This window comes from Mus pahari, chromosome 11 (genome assembly GCF_900095145.1).
Source record: "Mus pahari chromosome 11, PAHARI_EIJ_v1.1, whole genome shotgun sequence".
NCBI classification, from domain to species: Eukaryota; Metazoa; Chordata; class Mammalia; order Rodentia; family Muridae; genus Mus; species Mus pahari.
The window spans coordinates 43422003-43443425 of NC_034600.1; the positions used below are offsets into that span (position 1 = coordinate 43422003).

At 43.0% G+C, this 21423-nt stretch overlaps 1 protein-coding gene across 2 annotated transcripts in view; it reads right to left on the reverse strand.

The window, feature by feature from the left end:
• Gzmk (granzyme K) overlaps positions 1 to 21423 on the reverse strand; it is a 53119-nt gene that overhangs the window by 7284 nt on the left and 24412 nt on the right. The window contains exons 1-2 of one of the 2 annotated variants that reach the window (XM_021208660.2): positions 1083 to 1211; positions 648 to 795 (exon numbers count right to left, since the gene is read on the reverse strand). In XM_021208660.2, coding sequence (XP_021064319.1) covers positions 648 to 795; positions 1083 to 1143 — 209 coding nt within the window. In that variant the 5' untranslated portion in view covers positions 1144 to 1211. Of the gene's footprint in view, positions 1 to 647; positions 796 to 1082; positions 1212 to 21423 lie in introns of those variants that run through there. The other variant, XM_021208661.1, reaches the window with a different exon arrangement.

Here is a 21423-nt window from a genome sequence, read left to right on the forward strand (position 1 = left end):
TCTTTGCAGCAACCTGAGATAGATGTTATACTTCATCTTAAGCTGAAAGGGACTTGGAGGCTGTCCTCCACAGTCTGGAATGCTTCCCTTTCAATATCCTCAAGACTAATAATCCTGTTCTGCGTCATGTTTTATAAACCTTCTATAACTGTGCTCCCCCAACCTCAGGAAGTGCCTGCCTCTTACTGCTGTGATTTCCAGAGCGTGGACCTCAGAGTTCTGGGGTGAAGGGTAAGGCTGAGGAAGTAAGGGATGTGCAAATCCAGCACCAGGGCACACACTCACAGCGTCCTCTGTGATATATCTCTGCTTACTAAACGTGTCAAATATTCTGAAATACCTAAATAGAAGCAGCAGTTCTCAAAAGTCCACCAAATAAGAGACGATAACTTCCCCTTGCCCTCAGGCTTCCTCTGAGCAATTTGAGTTGCTTGCGGTCCACTGCTGTGGCAAACATTGCATGAGACATTCCAGAGATAAACGATGCATGCAATTTAAATGACCTATGAGAGTAGATTGTTTTAATTGTCCTCTTATCGCCTTTGTTAATCTTACTGTACTTAATTCATTGACTAGACTTTATCCTATGTGTGTTCTTCATCCTGGACATAGGCAACCACGTACATGGAAAAGCACAGGGGACTCACCAGGAGTAGCAGTGGGCAGCTGTTAGCACCCACTGCGGATGGATCAGGACGCCTCCACAAATATGTTTGCTGTGGTACTGGATGGAAGCCATAAATGGCCTGGAATGCGGCTGTACTTCTCGTCCTCCAATAATTTCAGTATGGAAACCTGCAAAAGTAAGCCAAAAGATTTTACACGATCCAGCAGTGACATCGAGAGCAGGCACCATCAGCAGTGACATCGAGTTCCTCTGGCAGCAGGCACCGTTACCCTTATATTCCTTTCTAAGACCCGTAAAACAACAACGGTTCTCAATCAATACTTAGTATACCTTTTCCGGTTAGCAGTTGGATAAACCAAAACAGGTAAGAGGGGAAAACACGGTTTACAGTATAACAACACAATCACTACAGATTCACATCATTTCACATGAGCCAAGAGTATGGGATACTTACACTCTGAAGACATATAAACCCCAGCAACCAGGGAAACCAGAGCCCATGAAGAAAACCTCATAATTACAGGGCTTCGGTGTTAAGGAGCACAGGCAAACTGCTTGCTTCGTGGTTGATAAAGGAGATTGTGAAGATGGGTTGGTTCTTGTTGTTCTTGCAAGTTTCTCACCTTACACATCCCAGACGTTAGATTTTTCACACCCAAGGTTTCAAAGCCTCTATCAGTCTGGGGGGGGGAACTTCCGGGTGCTGTCGGTGTGCAGTGGGGAGCTCATTTTCGGCATGCAGATTCCTGGTACAGCTGGTGAAGGAATAAAAGATACGCAGGCCAGGAGACCCCAGTGAGTTGTAGACAGTTGAAAGTTGTTCTTTGCTCTAAAGCAGTGGCTCTCAACCTGTGGGTCATGACACCTATGGGAGTCTCATATCAGATATCCTCCATATCAGATATTTGCATTATGTAGCAAAATGAAGTTATGAAGTAGCAATGGAATAATGTTATGGTTGGGCGTCACCACAACATGAGGACCTATAATTAAGGGTCGCAGCATTAAGAACCAATGCTCTAACAGTTTCCTCAGCCTGATATGGTACCTATTGTGTTTATTTCCTCTTTGCTTCTCAGTGGGGCACGGATGGATTTACGATGGAGAAAGACAGAGCCTTGCACAGATCCTCATGGCTTTACAGTGTGACTTAGCTGTGATGTGAATGTCATCCAGAGAAACCCGTGGGTTTCATAGGATGCACATTCCTTGTCTTGCCATTTCCTTTAAATGTGACCAGATTTGGTTAAATTTTAGTTACATTTTAAAAGATTTAATAATGCTATTAAAGAGGAATATTGGCAACAAATTTTTACTCAAACTCTCTTTGACTCAATTTTAGTTGAAAATGACCACATGTTTACCCAGGACCTTAATAATGTCTTTTAAAAGGACTGCATTTCATCATTCTTCCCAGTGACAGGTGACAACACAATGCCAGGTCTTTTCATACACCCTCAATCCATCACAGTCTGGATTCTGCGGGAGTCTCTCCATGTATGCAAGTACATACATTATAATGTAGGCTCAAACATACTTAGATAAGATGAGGCACAAGAGCCTCAATTTTTTTCTAGAAACATTTACCAAAACTTACAAAACTTTTAATTTTTTTTTAAGATTTACGAAATCTGTCTTTTATTAAAAAAACAAAAACAAAAACTGTTACGCCTGGTAGATCTCAGAAGAATCTTACAAAATTCTTTTTGGATAAGAAAAATAAGAATGGAAGTTAATATTATTCATTATATAGCATAGTTTAACAGTATGTAAGTTGAATGCATTAAGCGATTTTCAAAATTCCCATTCCTTGATCATTTGTATCTTCATGTCTCTAACTGTGAAGAAGGCGGCACAGCAATTATACAGTAAACTAAGATAAACTGAGAGTGGTTCATTTGCCCATGGCCACAGCATTGGAACTGAATGCAGTAGCACGGATGTTAATAAGCTCATTTCAGCACCCGGCCCTGGATAAGCAGTATCCCATGTAGCCACACGAAACTTTCCAAACACTGAGCAAAAGAGACTCACCCAGTGACTTCCTGCTGAACAAGGAGAGCAGAAGGTGAGATGGTAGGAGAGAACATGAGAAAAGCCACAGCCTTATAAAGGCAAACCTGTTAGCGCCACCCAAGTGACCCAAGCACTGTCAACCGACCTCCGATCCTACCGATGTGCCCTGAACTGATCCCTCGTGTGCCTTTTTTTTCCAAGTTGCCAGGTGGGCCTGATCGTACCTGTTCTTAACCATATCTTCTTGATGCTGGGAACAGAAGAGGGTGGGTGGTTTGTAAACATGATCTGGATGCAAGTAAGATGTAAACGGCAAAAGCCAGTTTTAGCATGGTGGGGTTGGAACATCTCTGCCAGCTAACTTCTTTACAGAAAGGACTCGCAACTGGATAGCTTTTACTACAGATGGCTAAACATTTTCATCTGGATTTCCAGGGAGGTGGCCGCCCCTTCATCTTGTTTTATGGATGGAGAAACTGAAGCTAAAGACTGTCTAGATTACCCAGCGAGCAGATGGCCCCTAAATCCTTATGTGCTGGCTCCAGACTTCATGTTTCCTTCAGCCTGACCACACCGTCTGCCCTGTTCCCTCTGAGAAGCCCCTGGCTTAGACACTTCAGGAGGCAAGCTGGCCGTGCTGAAGGGAAAAAGGATTTAACACTGCAATTGGACATGGGTGAGATTTAGTTCAGTTGAGAGGAGAGGCTCGCAACTCCTTTTTGTAGCTGACCTGGAAATTTCTGAGAATCGTGCAGGTTTGTAATAATGAGTTATTGGGTTTTGGCTCTAGACCCCTGTGCTAGTTAATAGTATCATTTGTTATTGTATTTGGGATCCTGGATTTGAAGACAGTGGACTGTGTAACACGTAGAGCTGGGCCATCTCATTGATTTCTGGGTGTCGGTTTTTACTCTGTTGAGTCTGCTGTGGGGAGGGCTATGTTTGCTTTGGATGGGCTTTTACAGCAGCTGTGCGAGTCTCAGCAAGTGCACGGTGCTCAGCCTGTGTCCGGCCCCTCCTCATGTCGCATCTGGGCCTTGCGGTTCTCTGCCGTGTTGTTCAGCTGTCCCTGTTAGCTACTCTGAAAGAAGTTTGTGACAATCCTGTATTTTAGGAGAACCTGATAAACCAGCTGTCCTGGTGCTTCCAACACCACGTGTTTGATTGTCTCTTGGGGGCTGTCTTTCATGGCTCAGGCACCTGCAGGCAGATTCACAAGCCACACTACCTAGAGACTGTCTGTACCTCTTGAAGTGTGGCTGACAAATTTGTGCTGGTCTGAGACCTGTTTATGACTCATTAGAAGCTAGACAAAGACAGAAACTGAAAGTCAGCATTCGAAAAGTCTCAGCAATTCAGCAATGCTCTATTTATATTAATTTTTAAATGAAACATAATTTGTTCAATGTTACTAAAAAGTTAGGCATGTCTTCTATATACCTTTGTTATTTAATTATTTGTTATATTCATTTGTATTGGATAAGAATGTTAGTCTATGACGGATTGAAAGGGAAAACAAGTCGCAACACACACTGCTGGCCTGCCCCAGTGCAGGACTAAGAAGCTCTGAAGACTGTGGCTAGGAAATAGATGAGTGTCAAAACTTTCCGACTGATTTCCTTCCTGTGTCCTTTTCAAAGCTGATTTTAAAAAAGAGATTTGTTTTATTTTATTTTGGTTCTGTGAATTTGTGTCTGTCTATGTGGGAGGGCTAGGCATGTCATGCAGGGGCCAGAGGAGGTCAAAGGGCACCAGATGCCCTGCAGCTGGAGTTACAGGCAGTTGTGAGCCACCTGATATGGGTGCTGGGAACTGAACTTGGATCCTCCAGAGGAGCAGAAAGCTCTCTCAATTGTTGAGCCATCTCTTGAGCCCTATTTTAAAATTACTTTAAATTCCATTTATTTATTAAGGTATGCATGTGTGTGTGTGTGTGTGTGTGTGTGCGCACACACACACACACACACACACTATGGCATATGTAAAGGACAACTTATGGGAGTGGATTCTCTCCTTTCACCATGTGGGCTCAGAGGTTGAACTCTTGGAGTCAGGACTGGTAGCAAAAGCCCTTACCCACTAGCCATTTTGCACACCACACACATACTTCAGCCTCTTTTGAAAGGATCTTTCATCATGCCCATGACTTTGCAGTGCTCCCCAGCCTTAGATGCTTGAGAACAGCATTGGTAGAATTTTTACTGCACCCCCTCTTAGAACCCTCCATTTTGGGGGCCTTGATTTCTGTCTGGTAATAGTTTAACTGATTTGTTTACTAGTTAAACTAACCGTTTAGTTAATCCATCTGGTAATAATTTAACTAATCTTAGAGCGATTATGGTGAGACTGTGGTTTGGCCATTTGGCCTGGGCAGAACACTGAGGTGCCATATATGATGTTCAACGGTCCTAAGAAAAGTAAATCCTATAGCAGGTTAAAGTTCTCTTGTTCTTGAGGGTCTTGAAGTGATGGCCTTAAGAACAAATGCAAAAACAAAACAAAACAAAACAAAAACAAAGCAAAAAACAAGGACACCCTGGGTGTCTGAGCTGCACTTTAGTATAAATCGGGGCCAAGAGGCTGAGAGCAGGGTTAAGGCTTGTTTTCCTAAGTCACTTAGATGTGAAATGCTTTAGATGCTGTGTGCCCTCTGTTGGATAGTGAAGGTGATGAAATCTGCTTTATCTTTCTCTACTTTGACGTTTAATCAGAACGCACTTTGAATTAGCTTCATTTAGCAATAAGCATTATCTTCTAATCCACCACCACTGCTTAAGAAATAAGAGGAGCAGTTTAACACACTCTACTTGCAGCCCTTTCAAAGTCACTTGTGAACTAACCGGGAGGAAGACGAACACTGACTGCCCTGAGAAGGTCTTGGCCTAAGCAGAAGCCATGGGCGAACACCTCAAGGACCCAGCAAACGGGATGACCGCTGGACCGGCCTGCCTGGTTGCCCGTCATCTGCCTACTTCTTTCTCCAGCCTTCGAGCAGCTACTTTATGATACTTCTTCCTGTTCTTCTTCAGGGTGGCCTTGGATTCCATTGTCTGAGTTCAAATGTTGTGAAAGAGATGGGAAAATTCCCACAGCGGGTGGTCCCTATGACATCACTGGACCCAAGGCAGGTCGCTCACACTGTCTGCAATATTTTTCTTAAAAGATTTACACATGTGAGAATCCTGTCAGTAGGAGTGACTGCCAAGGAAGGTCTGCAGTCTTGACCTCTCATCCAAACTCTGGTTTTATTGGAACACAGGCCTTGCATAAAGGAAAGTGAATATTATTTGGGCAGAGTAGGGTGTTGGGGAGAAAACTGGGGTCAAGATGTAAGAAAAATTAATGAAAAAATATATGGGGAAGGACTTAGTGATGAAAGCCAGAAGAACACTTACTCTTATAGGAAAGTGTAGCTCTCACACCTCATCAAAAAAGCTTCCTCCTCCTCCTCCTCCTCCTCCTCCTCCTCCTTCTTCCTTCTCCTCCTTTTCCTCCTCTTCCTCTCTCTCTCTCTCTCTCTCTCTCTCTCTCTTTCTTTCTTTCTTTCTTTCTTTCTTTCTTTCTTTCTTTCTTTCTTTCTTTCTTTCTTTCTTTCTCAGCAGATGGAGACTATTACAGAAAGCTACAACTGGTCAAATGCAGAGAACAACCATATGCCGCCAGTACTAGATGATACATCTACAGCACAACCCCTACTCATAAGACTCAGGGAACATGATGGGAAAGGGGGTGAAGATTTTTAAGATCCAGAGGACCAGGAACTGGGTTGTGAGATTGTGTCTTCTGTGTTGATATGGAAACTACTACATGCTGAAATTTCAACAATACATTTAACTAAACAAGATCCAAACAGTACCAATACCAGTTGACATGCCAACTCAGGTGAGGGAAATCTCACTGGGTGCCACCCCTAGATAAAGAGAAATTAACAACTGATGAGAGAAGGAGAATTTGTTTCCCCTGGCTGAGTCCTCCAATTGGTTATCTAAATACAAAGTGATCGTGCCTAAAACATATACATGTGAGTATCACTAAATGATCTCAGTATATTGTATTTATATATTTACATATATATACATACATATGACATATATATACATATATATGTGTATATATATATATATATATATATATATATATATATATATCAATAATAAAGTAAGTCATGCTACTCAGCTTCTTCTGGAATCTTTGTGGGTAATCTTAACTAAGACACTCTGTAGCCAGACAGGACTTCCAGTGAAGGGAAGGGGACAACAATTTATTCACATAGCCTTCAACGCAAAATTTGTCCTGCTTATAAGAAATACAGGGCCGGGCGTGGTGGCACACACCTTTAATCCCAGCGCCTGGGAGGCAGAGGCAAGCGGATTTCTGAGTTCGAGGCCAGCCTGGTCTACAAAGTGAGTTCCAGCACAGCCAGGGCTATACAGAGAAACCCTATCTCAAAAAAACAAAAAACAAAAAACAAAAAAAACAAAAAAAAAGAAAAGAAAAGAAAAGAAAAGAAAAGAAAGAAATACAGGGATAAATACAGAGCAGGGGTTGAGGGAAATGCCAACCAATAACTGACCCAACTTGAGATCAATCCCATGGGAAAGAGCCAGCCCCTGGCATTATTAATAATACTTTGCTATGTTTGCAGACAGGAGCCCAGCATAACTGTCTTCTGAAAGGCTTCATCCAACCGCTGCTGAGAACAGATTCAGAGACCCACAGCCAAACAATAGGCTGAGCTTAGGGAGTCTTGTGGAAGACTTGGGGGAAGGAATGAGGGAGCTGGAGGGGTCAAGGACCCCATAAGAGGATCTACTGAGTCAACTAACTTAGGCCTACGGGGAGAAGGGGAAGGGCATGGGGGGAGGGCATGTAAGGGTGGAACTGGGAGGAAAAGGGGGAAGGGGCCGCAATCAGGCTGTAAAGTGAATAAATAAATTAGTGGAGAAAAAAAAGGAAACGACAAGTAGGCAATGAATTTGAGAGGACATAAGGGAGGTATGGAAAGGGGTGGAAGAAGGATAGTGAGGAGGAAATGATGTAAATATAATCTATATGCATATATATATATACATATACATATATATATGAGATTTGAAAATGTAATAAAGAAAAACAGAAGAAGGGAAGCACTAAGGAAAAGGAAAGGAATACACACATTATCAACAAAAGAAGGAAAAGATGGCAGAGCTTATAATGAATCAATTGCATTTATATTTGAACAGCTCAGATCCTGTGAGATATATAAAATATGGTAACATTTCATAATAGAAACAGGCATAGTAAAAGGAGTGTGAGACTGTGAAAGGCAGTCTGTTTTCTGGTCTAGTGAGACTTACTCCAGAGACCCAGTAGAAACTCTACAAGAGACAGAACAGTGAGCCATGCTCCTAGATAGACATAGGCGCCTGACATCACAGAACCCCCAACTCCATAATCCTGTGACTATAAGTCACACAATGTCCCAAGTTCCTGGCATTCTGACTAGACTCGTCCCTCACAGTTACCGGGCAATAGCCAGGTATGTTCCTCCCCACAATTACCTGGCAACAACAAGGTAGCCTGGCCCACTATAAAAGGAGCTGTTAGGCCCCCTCCTTGCTCTCTTTAGCTCTTACCTCTTATTCTTATCTCTAGCTCTCCTTTCCCCCCTTTTCCCCCTTTCCCCCCTCTCTCCACGTGGCCATGGCCTCTCTTGTTCTACCTTCTCTCTTTATCTCTGCCTTTCTACAATAAAGCTCTAAAACCATAGGGAAAACACATAAAAAAAAGTTAGCAGGTGCCGGGCAGTGGTGGCGCACGCCTTTAATCCCAGCACTTGGGAGGCAGAGGCAGGCGGATTTCTGAGTTCGAGGCCAGCCTGGTCTACAGAGTGAGTTCCAGGACAGCTAGGGCTACACAGTGACACCCTGTCTCAAAAAAGTTAGCAGGAACTAGGCAGTGTTTACAACTGAGATAAGATCAGCCCTATCTAAAGTCAGTTATTCTCAGGAGCCAGGTGAAAGGGCTAATACACGCCCAGGTGCAATTCTAGTCTATTGTTTAACCCACAACCAGGGGTCCCTTGGTAATTACCTAATTATGCTATTCCTCTGGGCCTAGTGAAAAACTTGTACCACGGAAGTTCCCTTCTACTAACCTTTTCATGAATAATACAATACTCTAGTTCCTCCTTAAACCACAACCCACCTTCTTTCTACTATTATGTAATGTAGGCTGCCATTCATGTCTGTAATGAGAATTCTAAGTTTACTTTGTTGAACTAGCCCTGAGATTTCTAGCTCCTATCCGGTAAACTGCAATGCCTGATTTCTTTCACTATCAACACTGGAGACATTTCGTCTGAATGAGTAACATTCTTACGAAATTCCAAGCCCAGGGTTGGCTCAACAACTGCCTAGGATACTGGTAGATGCCAGGAAGCAATGTTCAATCTAACTTAGTTATTTGTCAAATCATTCCTTGGGGGCATCTATAATAAAACAATACTGAAGGAAAGCACGCAAAACTCTCAGGGACAAATCTGAAACACATCTGTGTTATGCAGGATGCCAAAGAACTTCCAGGAGACCAGTTTCCATGAAACTTTTTGCAGGACTATGGCCAAGCTTTTGGACTTGTCACGCAGACTCCACTGGAGTGGGTGTGGCACGCCCTCTCTCCCCATGCCCTCTTCTCCCTTTGGCCTCCAGGTCCAAGCTGACCCCAGGTCCCCACTTTGTTCTCAGCTCTTCTGAGATGTCCAACAACATCCTGCAATGCCCAAGAGCTAGAACCTGTCATCTCTAGCCTCCATGAGGCCCAGCTCCCTCTCCACCCCATGCCGACTGGGATTCCATAGATTCCCACAGCCAGACGCCCACCGGACTGCATGGAGAGTTCGTGGCAGTCCCCAGCATCTGCCCACCCAGAGCACCGGAACTCTGGCGCTACGCAGGTTCTCTCCCACCCCCTTTATTCCCCCACACCTGCAGCCTGACAAAGGAGTGAGTTTATTACACTGAAAGCAGTTCAATTATCTTAGTGATTTCATAACAAAGTCACAGGAGGAATAATGGGTATTTTAAGGTGATAAATTTACCACCAAGGAAAACATAGTAATTACTATGGTTGAGCCAGAACTCAATAAGTATTATTCATTCACTAATTAAATATTTAATAATTTTCACTGGGAATTAATTAATCTAGAAACTGCCAATTCTAATTCTAGTAGGCAGCTGTGAAGTAAAGCTTGTTGATAGAGCAGTTGTCTAAGTAAGATGGACATACATACATTTACAAAGGCTATTGATTAGCCAAGTAATACAAATGCACGCACACATACACACACACACACACACACGCACACACACACATTCACACACACGCACACACACACACATTCACACACACGCACACACACACACACACACACACACACACACGCCTTCAACTTGTTTTCTTCCCTTTCCCTCCTGAATCTGGTATTACGTGCGTGTGAACCACAGCATCTAGCCCTATCTTACTCTATATCACAGATAATTCTGGCTGGATCAAATATTTTCTATGATGGAATCAATTCATTATAAATCTTAAGTGAAATGGTAAGCTGAAAATAATGTTTAACTAACCTGGAGTCACAGGAGCTCACAGAGACTGAACCAATGGGCGTATGCTTTTCACCCATTTCACTCTGTACAGTCATAGCATGACCCACACACCAGCTTCAAGTCTCCCACCCACTGAATCTTCCACCTGGAGCTAATCGTTTTGCTATTTTCTTCTCAGATTTAGGTGAAAGCACACAGGTGCTGGAAACCATAGGCCTATCCTATTAGGTTGAGAGCAAGATAATCATTGAACTGTAGAATTTTTTCCCTGGCTTGAGAGATGGCTCAGCAATTAAAGCACTTAACTGTTCATGCAGAGGACCTAAGTTCAGTTCACAACACCCACTTTGGATGGCTCCCAACAGTATATAATTCTAGCTCCAGGGGATCCCTGATCCTCTTCTGGCCTTTGTGGAAAAATTTACATGTAACATGTACACATGTGCATGCACCCCACCAAATAAAAAAAATTTTAAAGTAAATATGCAACCCCTTTTTTGCTGGGGAAAATTTATTTAACACTAGGCTTTAAAGTAAGTATATAAAACCAAACACTTTCTGATGATAAATCTTTTAAAAAATGTTTTAAAAGTTTATTTTATGTTTGTAAGTACACTGTAGCTGTCTTCAGACACACCAGAAGAAGGCATCAGATCCCATTACAGATGGTTGTGAGCCACTATGTGGTTGCTGGGACTGAACTCAGGACCTCTGGAAGAGCAGCCAGTGCTCCTAACCACTGAGCCATCTCTCCAGCCCTGGTGATTAAACCTTCAAAAAGTGATTTCAAAACAATTATTTAGCATACTTATGATCTGATTATTGAAGATTAAAGAAATTGTCATATTAAGGAGATTGTTTATTTTTAATATTTTTAATTGTTTAATTTTACATAAAGATTTCAGTATTAGCTGAATATTTAATATGAGCATCTTTCATATTGTTCAGAGTTGTATTGTTTGGTTTTATAATCTTCTGTACTGAGAAGGCCACTTCACAAAAATATGTAGTACAAACTAGGTGCTACCCATACTAGAAATTAAATGAAAATTCGATCCTAATCTCAAGCCAAAATTCATGTGTTTATGAATCTCGAGTGAGAAACTCAAACAGTAATTTTTAAAATCAAGCACAATGCATTCCCAGGATAGATTAATTTCCAACTTAAATACTGGGAGATGACAGTATTTCTCTGCCTGAAATGGCTGTTTCAGTGTAGAAAAGCTCAAAACCTGGTAGGTCCAGCCCACAAGGCTGGATGTCTTAGAAGTCCCCGCTTCCTTCTTGAGTCCTGGAGGATTCCTGGAGAGCTGCAACCATCAAAATAATTAACTCAAAAATCAACTGTGAGGTCAGGCGAGCTGTCTCTGGCAGCACTTGTCTGTGTGGCACCACGGGGACCGCACTGCAGCCTTGGTTGCGTGCCCTTCGAACTGAGCGTGTCACCCTGCGGAACAGCACCAAGAAACCCTCCCTGAAACACCTCCGCTCACTCAAGCCGGAATTCTTCTGAACTGTGGTGTTAATGCTGTACGCGTAAAGTTTTCTGCTCTTGTACAAATTATTCAGTTACGGAAAACAGAGACTTTGACAGTGTTCTTCGGTCATCCCCCTCAAAGGAGTGCCTGGAAGCTTGGGTTTTAGGTGATTCCCGTTGTAGATCAGTTGACAACTCAGATTAGCCATCATGTGTGTCCGCGTTTCATACCAGAAAGGAATGTTTTTAGCTGCAAGTAACAGAAATGAATCACAGGTAGGGACTCACAGAACAAGAGAATATACTTTTTCTCCAATAATAAAACAACCCAGGAGGTATTGCTGCCTCCAGGGCAGGGATCCTGAGCTGGCCATTGCCAGACCGCCAAGATTTCCTTTGGTTTGAAATCTGTGTGGAAACTCCCAGACATTGTAACTCTTGCATCCTATTTGTGTATTAATTAGATTTCTACTGCGGTGATAAAATAAACACCTTGACCAGAAACATCTAAGGGGTTCCAGGGGCTTTATTTCACTTTATAACTTACAGTCCTTTGCGAAGGAAAGTCAGCAGGAATTTGGACAGAACCTGGAGGGCGGGACCTGTGAGCAGGGACTGAAGCAGAGGCGGTAGAGGAGGAATACTGCCTATTAACTTGTTCCTCCTGGCTTGCTCAGCTGACTTTCTTACAACACAAGACCACCTGCCCAGGAGTGCCACTGCCCCACAGTGGGCTGGCCTCCTCTCTATCAATGAGCAATCACATGCTTCAGACATGCCTACAGACTTGCCTCTAAGTCTGATAAAGGACTTTAAACAACAACAACAACAACAACAAAAGCCCTCAACTCCTGTTTAGATTTGACTCTACTTGTGTCAAGTTAACAACAGCAACAAAAAAATCCACCTAATCACAACAACATGCATTTAAAAACCAGCATCGTATGGAAGGTACCAGTCTGTTGCCGGCTTGAGTGGAATCTGGGACTCCAAGGACCACAGACACATTGGCCTCCCCATGCTTGGACTACTGAAGATAGGGAAATGTATCCTGGAGTGGGCACTTCACAGCCAGCCCTGTGGAGTACAGTACCCTAGATCTCTAGAGGCTTGAGGTACTCCGTTTATAGGTGGCATCTTTGCAAGGAGTTTACTCTTTGTCTCCTTGAGCCTACAGAGGATGAGGTCTGCTTATTCCTGGCATGCTCATAGGGCATCTTTTCAAAGGTTTTATGGGGGCCCTAGTATCTCTCAGCAGTCACACTTTCCTTGGCCCCCATCTCTATACACTTTTTTTTTTCCTGAGTGAACTACAAATTTCTCAAACATTTCTGCTCCATGGTTTAATCATAGTTCTCAGTGTGATTCTGGTTAAAAGAAGCCATCAAGTCCCCTTTCATAGTTCAAATGCTGGACTGCCTGGAAATGACCTCCTGTATTGAATTACCAGGCTACCTTTAAATCTACCATCATGCAAAGCCTCAGGATGCAGACAAATTGTAGAAAAGCCCTTTGCCTGAGCAGAACTATGGATCTCTTAGTGAATTTGGAATGCATATACTACACCCTAATGTCTTATGAAATTCCCAAGAGAATGCTCCATCTTATCCTCTAAAAACTTGCAAGAGAATAAAAGACAATTATGCTGAATTAGGCACTTAATCAAGAGATTGCAAATTATATTATGTCTACTGCTTTCCCTGAATCTATGAGGAAAATTAAAAATACACTATAATAATATTCATAGTCATTTATTTAGAGCAGTTACTTCTCAACTTTAAATATTAAAGTCTTTTATTTCCTACATATTTTTTTTTTTACCCCAGTAATATCAGGAACCAGAGACATAATAGAGTCATTTTGAGTAAATGTTTCCAAGGGAATTCACAATGCTAAAGTCAAAATAACATTTAAAAAAAAGCTATTCTAAATTAAGATTTTCATTGTTTCCATCAACAAAATTTTGATGTCGAGAACCTTCTTTTCTTTCCCGTTGTGTTCAAGATAGCAGCCATATTTCATTGTAAGAGATTCGATGCCAATAGTTGAGTCCGTCTGCATTTTAATTTAGTATTTCCTTCAGACATTCTTTGAACATGTGTCAGCAGGAAAGAACATGTTTAAAAATCTACTTCTGTTCATTCCTTGCTTAATAAACAAGGTGAAGCTCCGTATATGTCTTTAACTCCCTCTATAGTTTCTGGATTTTGGAAACAAATCAAAACAAAACAAAAACCAGACTCATAAAGGCCAGTCAACATCAAGTTCTGAAGCAGGTGAAATTTGGCTAAAGAGACCTTTCTTCTTCTAGTTTCAATGGTCTTATTTTCCTTAGCTGCCTCCCTCCCCGGTCTTCATGGATTTGTTGTTAGACAATACCACCTATGCCAGAGAACATGCTGGAGTGTTGACTTCCAAGGGATTTCTCATTTAGAGTCCTCATGTAGTGTTTCTTAGCCATTGGCAGAATCCTCCAAAGATATAGAGGAGGCATCTGAGATGAAGTGTCTCCATCTGACAGATGGAGAAAGTTTGGGAAGGAAATATTTGTCGCATGTGTAGGCCAGGTGTGGAATGATGTTCTGATTGTGCGTGTTTTGGGGTTGTAGATGAGGCAAAAGGCCTTGGACTGTTCTTTCTAGGAGGATGGTTAAGAAATGCCCACAGTAAATAAATAAAATATCCAATTAAAAAAAAAAGAAAAAAAATGGCCACACTAGAAATGCTAAGGCATATAGGTTTCTGTTTAATATGTGTATGCTTTATGGGGGAGAGGATTGTAAAAATAGTTTAAAGTTTACTCTTTATTCAGGGAGTACTGTATCTCTCTGAAGAAACAAAACCAACAGAGATAGTATAGGGCTTCTATTCTATAGATAACATTAGCACACACACACATACACACGTATGCACATGCACACATACACATACATGTAATTATGGGGACAATAAATAAGGAAACTATAGGAAGTTGTACAGTAACACAGCATTACATTAGGAAGAAAGGCCACTGTTCAGTGACATTGTCTTTGTGGCCTTGGATTGCTTTCAGAACAAAGCCATACGTATGTCTTTGATTCTGGAGTCTTAGAGGATAGGTCTCAGGGCACACTCAGTAGGCTCCAAGCAAGCAGGCTGCAGCACTGGGAAACCATTCCTGCTAAGAGGTCAGCCTAAGTCTAAGCCACAGAAGCTTGGTGGATCCAAACCAGAGGCTTCCAAGTTCCAGAAGGCAAGGAGGGTTTAGCAAGTCATGATTCGGGAAGAAGGAAAACTTTCCAAGAGGAATGTAGGCTTTCCATTTCCAGACATCTAGAACATTCTTCATTGTGTAATCTTAAGCCTTTGATCCCCAGGATGTTGTTTTGTGACTATGCCAGAAGCAATCAGGAACTAGGGGAGACCAGCGAGAGGGGTTATGTGCCCCTCCCTTAGAAGAAAGGTTCAGAAAACTGATGGAAAAATCTGTGGATCAAAACTTGGGTAAAATGGTATTTTATTTGAAAAAAATTTTTTTTCTGGAACAGATATCTTAATGCTCAATTTTAAAAGCAGTAACACTAACTATTGGCAACAACTGACATTGTGAACTATATATTCAGATTACTAAATGAGATTACTATTCCTGTGGAAAAGCAAGAGACAAAACAAGCAGGCAGCCAACATGTTGCCAAGTGGATTCGAGTGAAGACAAGTCTCTTTAGTGACTTAGTAATGAGGCTTAGTCCCGGTTAAAATGCATTTTATAGATGGAGAAGGGAGCCCTAGTCGTGAATCTTTATCAGCATAGAACACACATAGGTGTGCCAAATGTGGACAGCGGAAGAACAGGACCACAGACAGTTGACATCACTTAATGACTGAATGCAATGTTCTCACCCAAACCTAAATCATATTGTTTTATTGAAGGCATATAAGTTTTTCAAGGCAACTGTTTCGTTAATTTGCTATAAATAGATTCAATTAATTTTTCACAGAACTTTTTTATACTCTAAATTATTGAGTTAAGGAAATAACTCGTGGATGATTTGGGGGGAGTGGGAGGCAGAATTTCTCAATTTTAATGTTTATACTCTATTTCTTTCAGGATGTTTTCAGGTCCTTCTTGGATCACAAGAATAGAATTACAGGATCTTAAAGCTGGATGATGCCTACTTCAATCAATTCTTATCAGGAAACTGATCTCACTCAGGTGTTTCAAATGGATACAAGTTCATAAAGGGACTTCAGGCACTGCACTCTACCAGGAGACTATTGTTGCTGCTGTTTTCCCATCCAAGGGAGGGGCTGCAGAATAGGAGGATGAAGATCAAAGCCAGGAAAGAACTATCATGGGCTTTCTCTCTCCTCGTATTTTCTGCAGTTTCTTCTCATGCCAAGCTACCAAAAGCTGGAGGGCAAGGGGTTCTGGGTAATAAACAGTACATACAAGGCACCGAACAGGGCAGAAAAGAGGAGAGACTATATTTAGGGTGGGAGGTGTCAAGTGGAAAAACCCACTGTGGTACATACTTTACACTTGGACGGGAAACTATAAATTCTTCATCTGACTACAGAGAGGGGCCAGGGCGACAGTTTCTCTTGGAGGGTACGTGACTGTATGAAGATGAAGGTAGCTTACCTTGGAGGAGTGAGCCTGCCAGCCCTCCCCTCCCCACCTCTTAACCTCCCACCCCCTGCAGGACAAAGATGACCAGTGCATTTCTCAATGTTTTAGGGGATCAGTCCTGGCCAGTTGGGATTGTGCTGGCAGAGGGCTGGTGTTCCCCAAGCAAGAATGCTGCTGTGTGGATTCTTCACTGGCTGTGCCCTAGAGCAGAGGCGTCAGTCCTCAGCTCCCATCACGTTAAGGAAGGTTAGCGTCTCCCAAGAGCGGATAGCTGCCTTGGTGGGTTGGGCTGGACTTGAGGTATTGACAGATGGTCTTACCCTGTGTCGTCTCTTCTCACATCATGGAAGTTGCTGGAAGGCTCTGAAGTCCCAACTCGAGTTCTCTTTGGCTTCTGTACACTGCTTTTGATGGGTGCTGGGGAAATGATCTCTCTTCTCAGCCAACCCTGCCTCGTCAGATCTGCTCTGTATGGGGTATACTGTCTTTTACACTAGTTTAACTGAAGATCTGAGAAGTAGAGCTGTGGACAAGACACGGAGAGTTCTCTCTTCTTCAACCTGTTCTCTACAGTCTCATTGATCATCTTGCAGGTCAGTTCATGAGGCAACATTGTTCCCCTTCATAATACGGAAGAAGGCAACGAGCGAGACAAATGTTGAAAGTTAACGACCAACTTATTTGACATCGATGTCATATCTAATTGGATCTCTGTGGGCAGATGTTATTATGGAACAAACAAACAGAAAAAGCAAGCTGACATGCCCATGAGACACATAGTTGTATAACTACACTTGGGTAGATTAGTTCCTTATTTGTGGTGCTCAGTGATGTCTGTATTTATTTCTGTGTGTTTTGGAAACTGTTCAGCTGTGTCTTTCATCCCTCTGTCCTAAGGAGGGCGTTGACTTTCATTCATCTTGTTTGGGGGAAGGTATTATAAAATGGGGCTCTTCGCTCTGCTACTGAAATCCCCATTGTCTGAAATCCAGGTGGCTATAGCAACTAAGTCTCCCATTGAACCTTCTTCTTGACTCAATCCTTGAAAAATTAGTTGGGACAGATTAGAGAAAGCTCCGTGAAATGAGCCTTTTCGTTTCTGAGGGGCAGTGAGCTGGAAGACTCATCCGTCCTTTGATCCCCAGTGACTTCCCTGATCCTGTGAATCTGTGTGACTCATCTCACCCAAGCTCTTGTTATTTCACTCCCTTGGAAACTGTTGGGGGTGTTATAAATAAAGCCCACTCCTGGCCTTCAGGATCTCAGCTGGCTTCTGTAGTCTCCCCAACCCCCAGCCCCTGGGCCAATATTGAAAGTTCCATATGTATATATGGCTGAATCTATTAAAATAAACCATTACAGTGGCTTGAGATAACACTGGGTTTGTGTGTGTGTGTGTGTGTGTGTGTGTGTGTGTGTGTGTGTGTCTGGACTGAGCTCTGTCCACTCTCTCCTACCCCCAGCAAACTTACTCTCAAGGTCTAGTGGATAAGCCTGAGCATCTGTCACACCCAAGGTCCTTCTTTGCTTCCTCTTTGCCTGGCAATGCCCATTCACTTTGGTGCTGTAAAGACACCAAGAATCATGGGCTTATAAGGAACCAGAACTCCAGGGAAGTCTCATTGAGTCCCAGCCAGAGCCCACATTTGTCATCAATATATTTCGAGTGATTACTACGTCCCAGGCACTGAGTTGTGAGATCAACTCGAGGAAGCAGGTGCGCTCATGTGTCCCTTTGTGTATCTGGGAGCTCTAGGCTCACATACAAACAGTACCATTAACAACTGTGCATTCAGGATTAACACTTGAGTAGTCTTGGCTCCAAGGCATATATTTTGTATTGGTGGATTGAATCAGTTGTTTCTGTTTTACTTTAATTTCAGACAGAGGAGTGAGTGACAGTCTTGGTGCAGTGGGGAGGGAGAGTAAGGATAGACAGTGTGTCTGTTTTCAGGGACGTGCACTGAAATGGCATTGCAGTGGCCTTCAGCATGTTGGTTTGAAAAGGGATGGAGGGAGAGAACATTCCTGTGAACCCCTGTGCTGCTTCGAGAAAGTTGGGGTGCCAACAGCTCTTTCACTCACTGTCACATGGAAGACTGTGGTTTCCATGCAACCCTCTGAGAGTTGCCTATTTTTTCCCCCTAAAGGCTATATACTATGTCATCATGACTTTCTAGGGTATGTAAGGTCTGAGCCAGGCATTTCAAGGACTGCGATACTGATCACAGAAGTGGCTTCTCTTAGTGGAAGAGAAGGAACCTGCCACGTAGGGGCTGTGGAAGGTGAGGAGAGATGCCAGGCAAGACTGGGTGAGGGGTGAAATTTGGCCTGGAGGAAATTGTTGGTGTCACTGAAACATGAGGGCTTTGAATGAACAAGCCAGAAGAGGGACTCAAGAAAACCCAGCCACCTTGATCTTAGATTTCCAGCCTCCAGAAGTTTTGCTCATAAAACCCACTCTGTAGCACTTTATTATAGGCCTCCAAACTGGCTGAGACTCAGACTCATTGACTCACAATGTGTCCTAATTGTCGTCTATGGAGACAAATCTTACCCTGCCAGTGTTTTTACACTGTATTTATAAGGGCCATATAAGTAGCACAGAGCAAGATTAAGAAAAACTTAGGAGCTTTAGAAAATATGTACTTTAGATATAAATGATTTTATTCATCAATGGTTTATTTTACTTAAAAATAAATCATATATATATATATATATATATATATATTAAAAATAAATGTTAAAGTTTCAAGTTATCAATTAAAAAACCAACCAACCAACAAATAAACAAACAAAAGCTCTGGTTTCTTTCGTCAGTTGAGTCCCTGAGTCTTTTCTTGTCAGATTATTATAAATTGAAGATACTCTACCTGGGGTAATTTAGGGTTTGAATGTTGAGGCCGGAGGGGTTCAGTTTTCCCCCTTCCTGTGCCCTCTCATCAGGTACTAAAGGTTTTTATTATCTGCTTATTCTAAATGCCTTCATTGTGGGAATGTACGTGGAAGAAAGCATCACTTGATACTCTGAAATCTTCAGTTCTCCTTATTGAGTGTGAATGGCTGCCAGGCTCTCAGAACTCCCTCAACAGATCCCCTCCCCCTTCTTCCCTTCTACTCTGAGAAAGGGACCACACCCTCTTGAGTATCCACCTACCCCTCCCCCAGCACGTGAGGTCACTGCAAGATGAGGCACATCCTCTCCCTTAGAGGCCAGGTCAAGGCAGCCCAGTTGGGGGAATGGTATCCACAGACAGGCAAACAGATTTAAGGACAGCTCCCACTCCAGCGGTTGGGGGACCCCACATGAAGGCCAAGCTGTACATCTGCTACATATGTGTGGGGGCAGGGGAGCTAGGTCCGGCCCATGCTCACTCTTCGGTTAGGCCCATGCTCACTCTTCGGTTAGTGGTTCAGTGTCTGTGAGCCACCAAGGATCAGGTTAGTTGACTCTGTGGAGTCCCTGTCCTCTTCAGGCCCCTCAATAGTTCTCCTAATGCTTCCACAGACTCCCAGAGCTCCACCTAATATTTGGCTGTGGGTCTTTGTATCTGTTTCCATTGGCTGCTGGGTGGAGCGTCTCAGAGGACAGTTAGCCAGGCTCCTGTGTGGAGCATAGCAGAGGATTATTAATAGTACCAGGGGTTGGTTCTGGGCCTCGGGATGAGTCTCAGTTTGGGGAAGTCATTAGTTGACCCTTCCCTGTGTCTTTACTCTATCTTCGTCTCTGCACATCTTGTAGGCAGGACACATTTTTGAGTCAAAGGCTTTGTAGGTGGTTTACCATCCTTACCTCCACTGGGAGTCCTGACTGGCTACAGGAGGTAGCTACTCTAAGAGCCACACCCCCTACTGCTAGAAGTCTCAGCCAGAGTTGCCCCCATAGGCACCCTGGAGCCTCTTTCTGTCCCAGGTCTCTGGCTTATCCTAGAGATGCACCCACACACACCGATTTCCATTCCCCCCCCCCCCGTTCTCCCTACACCTGATCCCCCCACCTGTCCAACTCCCCTCCCCCTTTCTTCCATCCAGTTCCCTCCCTCCTTCCACTTCCAATATCTGTTTAATTCCCCCTCTGAGAAAGAGTCAGCCGCCCTCCCTTGGACGTATTCTGTCTTTTAAGGAGACAGAAATTGGGATTGTTTCTGGTCACAGATGGATCCAATGGACACCTTTGATGCTTTGAGCCCCTCCCACTTATCCCCCTTTCAAACAGCCTTTCTCAGTGGCTTTCTCTTCAGCCTCTTTAAAGTTCCCTTCAGGTATTCCCTGGCAGGGTCAGGTACCCTACATTTTATTTTATTTTATTTTATTTTATTTTATTTTATTTATTTAATTTTTTTGGTTTGGGTATAGAAAATGGTGGATAACCTTAAGGTTTTGTCATGTTAAATTAAAAAAGATAAAATATTAATATTGAAAAAAACAGTGAGTGTCAGTACTCAACAAGGCAATCCTGTGCAGAAATGGCTAGCCTCCTGCAGATCAGCTTTCTGCATAGAAGTCAGAAGTTTGATTTGCCCCCTTGTGAACTATGGGATCCCATTCACTCCTAAGAGCACTGTTTGGTGTTTCATTCAGCGAGTACTTCCTAAATATATTTACAGAGGAAAGCAGGCTCAGCATGCTGTCTGGGAAACGGCGGTGTGGACTCGGGGCTCCTGGTCTACTGAGAGAGACATACGCCGGCATGTGTGCGCGTGCTTTGGAGCCGAACGTGGGCTATTAAAGTTGAGTTTTACAGCACATGCATCTTAACCCCGAAATTCCTCTAGTCAGATCAAGTTAGGATGATGGTTTTCAGGCAGCTTGCGAGAGTAAGGCCTAGGATTTCACAATGTAATTCTCTAGAAGGAGATTAAAGATGGGTAACATGGAATGCCTTTTACGGCCAAGCAAGTTAGTAACTACTGGATTTCACTGAACCTAAAATGTGTGGTGTTGTTCTGTGTGTCTGACGATGAAGAAAAATATTCATTCAACTGCACTCTAACACAATACTTTTATATTGCTGCATCTTAAAAAAACAAACAAACAAGCCGGGCGTGGTGGCGCACGCCTTTAATCCCAGCACTCGGGAGGCAGAGGCAGGCGGATTTCTGAGTTC